Source organism: Triticum dicoccoides, chromosome 1A, assembly GCF_002162155.2.
Source record: "Triticum dicoccoides isolate Atlit2015 ecotype Zavitan chromosome 1A, WEW_v2.0, whole genome shotgun sequence".
Classification (NCBI taxonomy): Eukaryota; Viridiplantae; Streptophyta; class Magnoliopsida; order Poales; family Poaceae; genus Triticum; species Triticum dicoccoides.
In genome coordinates this window covers 311,857,818-311,859,914 of record NC_041380.1, presented here as the reverse complement: position 1 = coordinate 311,859,914, position 2,097 = coordinate 311,857,818, and the positions used below count along the sequence as shown (strand labels likewise).

At 45.6% G+C, this 2,097-nt stretch overlaps 1 protein-coding gene across 1 annotated transcript in view; it reads left to right on the top strand.

Annotated features, from left to right (window-relative positions):
• Positions 1 to 1,801: 1,801 nt before the first annotated feature.
• LOC119270300 overlaps positions 1,802 to 2,097 on the top strand; it is a 1,476-nt gene continuing 1,180 nt past the window's right edge. The window contains exon 1 of the mRNA XM_037552300.1: positions 1,802 to 2,063. Coding sequence (XP_037408197.1) covers positions 1,914 to 2,063 — 150 coding nt within the window. The 5' untranslated portion in view covers positions 1,802 to 1,913. The remainder of the gene's footprint in view (positions 2,064 to 2,097) is intronic.

The window sequence follows — 2,097 nt, the reverse complement described above, 5'->3', positions numbered from 1 at the left end:
TATTTTTCTAGAAAATCCAGGCCACTCGATATTTCCACATATTCTAGCACAAGTCATGCCAAAATTCACGAAAAAATTCTGGCATGACCTTTGCTAAAACATGACATATCGAGCGCCTGAAATTTGCCGGAATGGAAATTAATCAACACTCCGGCAAAACATAGGCCACTCGGAGGTGTAACATGAACATGACTGGCCACTTGGGCAACCACATATCCTATTTGAGTAAGACAAGACATACATGTTTTTATCTACATCATATCTTATAGACTCATATTGACATTGAGATTTGGCTGGTCTCACCTCGAGGTCGGAGGGGGTCGAGGACGGGGACGACGGCGGGGATGATGGAGGGGCTCCTTGATTTCCGCAAAAACAAAAACCCTATAAATAAAACCCTAGTGAATGACATCAATGCGGGAATAATTGCTTAAACTAAAAAAATAACAACAAATGTGACAAGTTTAACTAGTTCTATTAATTCAAATAGTTTTTACTAAATATAAACTTACTATAAATAGAAATAAACTAGTTCAACTAGTTATATTAATTTTCTTACTAAAAATACATTAGTTCTATTAATTCAACTAGTTCTTACTAGAACTAAACTAGTTCAACTAGTTTATTAATTTACTTACTAATTATTTAACCACTTACTAAAAACAGTAAAAGAACTATATTGAATTTTTCTCTAAACTAAACACCACTGCCGTAATTAACATCTAATTAAACCCTACTGCCCTAACCCTACTGCCCTAGTTCTTAAGCATCTACAAGTACTAACTAATTAGATGAACCCTACCTAGGTGCTTAAGCATCTACAACTACTTAAGCACCCATTGATGAACCCAATGAATTTGTCCTAAAAACTAATTAAGTATCTACAACTACTGCCCTAATTAACATCTAGTTTACAATTAAGCATCTACAACTACTTCCCTAATTAGCAGCTAATTTGATGAACCCTAACTAATTTGTTGCCCTATAAAATTTGATGAACCCTAGCTAGACATAGGTAGGGGGAGGAGGAGGTGTAGACGTGCTCACCTCGGGCGCCGACAAAGTTAGGGAGCGGCCGAGGGAGAGGCAAGTGGCGTCGAGGTCGGGGTCGAGCTCGGGCGCGCAACGGAGGGCGGCAATGTAGGGCGGCGGCGAGGTCAGGGTCAGGGGAGGCATCGAGGTCGGGGTCGGGGGCGGCGTCGAGGGCGTGCGGAGGGCGGCGACAGAGCGTGCGGTGGCCGATGGCAATGCTGGGCGACGACGGCGCAGTGACAGTAGAGGAGTTGGATTTGGGGAAAGTGGCTGTGGAGAAGAAGAACCGCGCGGTTAAGTCAAAAATAGCAGTAGCGCGGTCCAGAAAAAGCGTTATTGCTACATTAGCTATAGCTAACTTAGCTATAGCGCTGTCTGACAGAACACGCTACTGCTAAGTTAGCTATAGCGCTTGTCCTGAAAACACGCTGCTGCTATGCCTTTCTCTTTATTTTTATTTTTCATTTGTTTTCCCGGAAATTCGTTTCTGGTCGTGGGAACAGCTGAGGCCGGTATCTTAGCCATTCGTTCTTCTCGGGATACACATGTATTGTAGTATTTCTGAGTGTATGCGACTCATTTTTTCTGATGTATATTACACGTTGGGCCCATGCATTTAGTTGGCGGTAGACGGCAACGCCGTCTCGGTACAGGAAAATCACGGATGGATCAGCTTGTTTCCTAAGCCTCCCCGTTCCGCTGTATTCACGGTCGCACTTAACGGCCACCTACCCCCGCGCCCTGGGCCGCTGGGTGGATAAGTATGGCTCCCCCCACCGCTGTCCACACCGCCCTGTCTTCACATCAATTTCCCTTGGACACCAAGCGCAGAGCACATTAAGCTACGGAGAGAAAAATGCATCCTTGTGCTCGCCGCCGCCATGTCTGGATCCGGTTCTTCCTCGTCGGCAGCGCAGCAGGATCTTCTCCCGCTCATCAGTTGCCCCCTCTGTGGCAAGCCTCTGTTGACTTCCATCGCGCGCAAAGGCCAGCGCCCTGGATCTAGGTACTACAAGTGCATGGATTACGATGTAAGCAGTCACCCCCCAATCATGTTTGAATCTC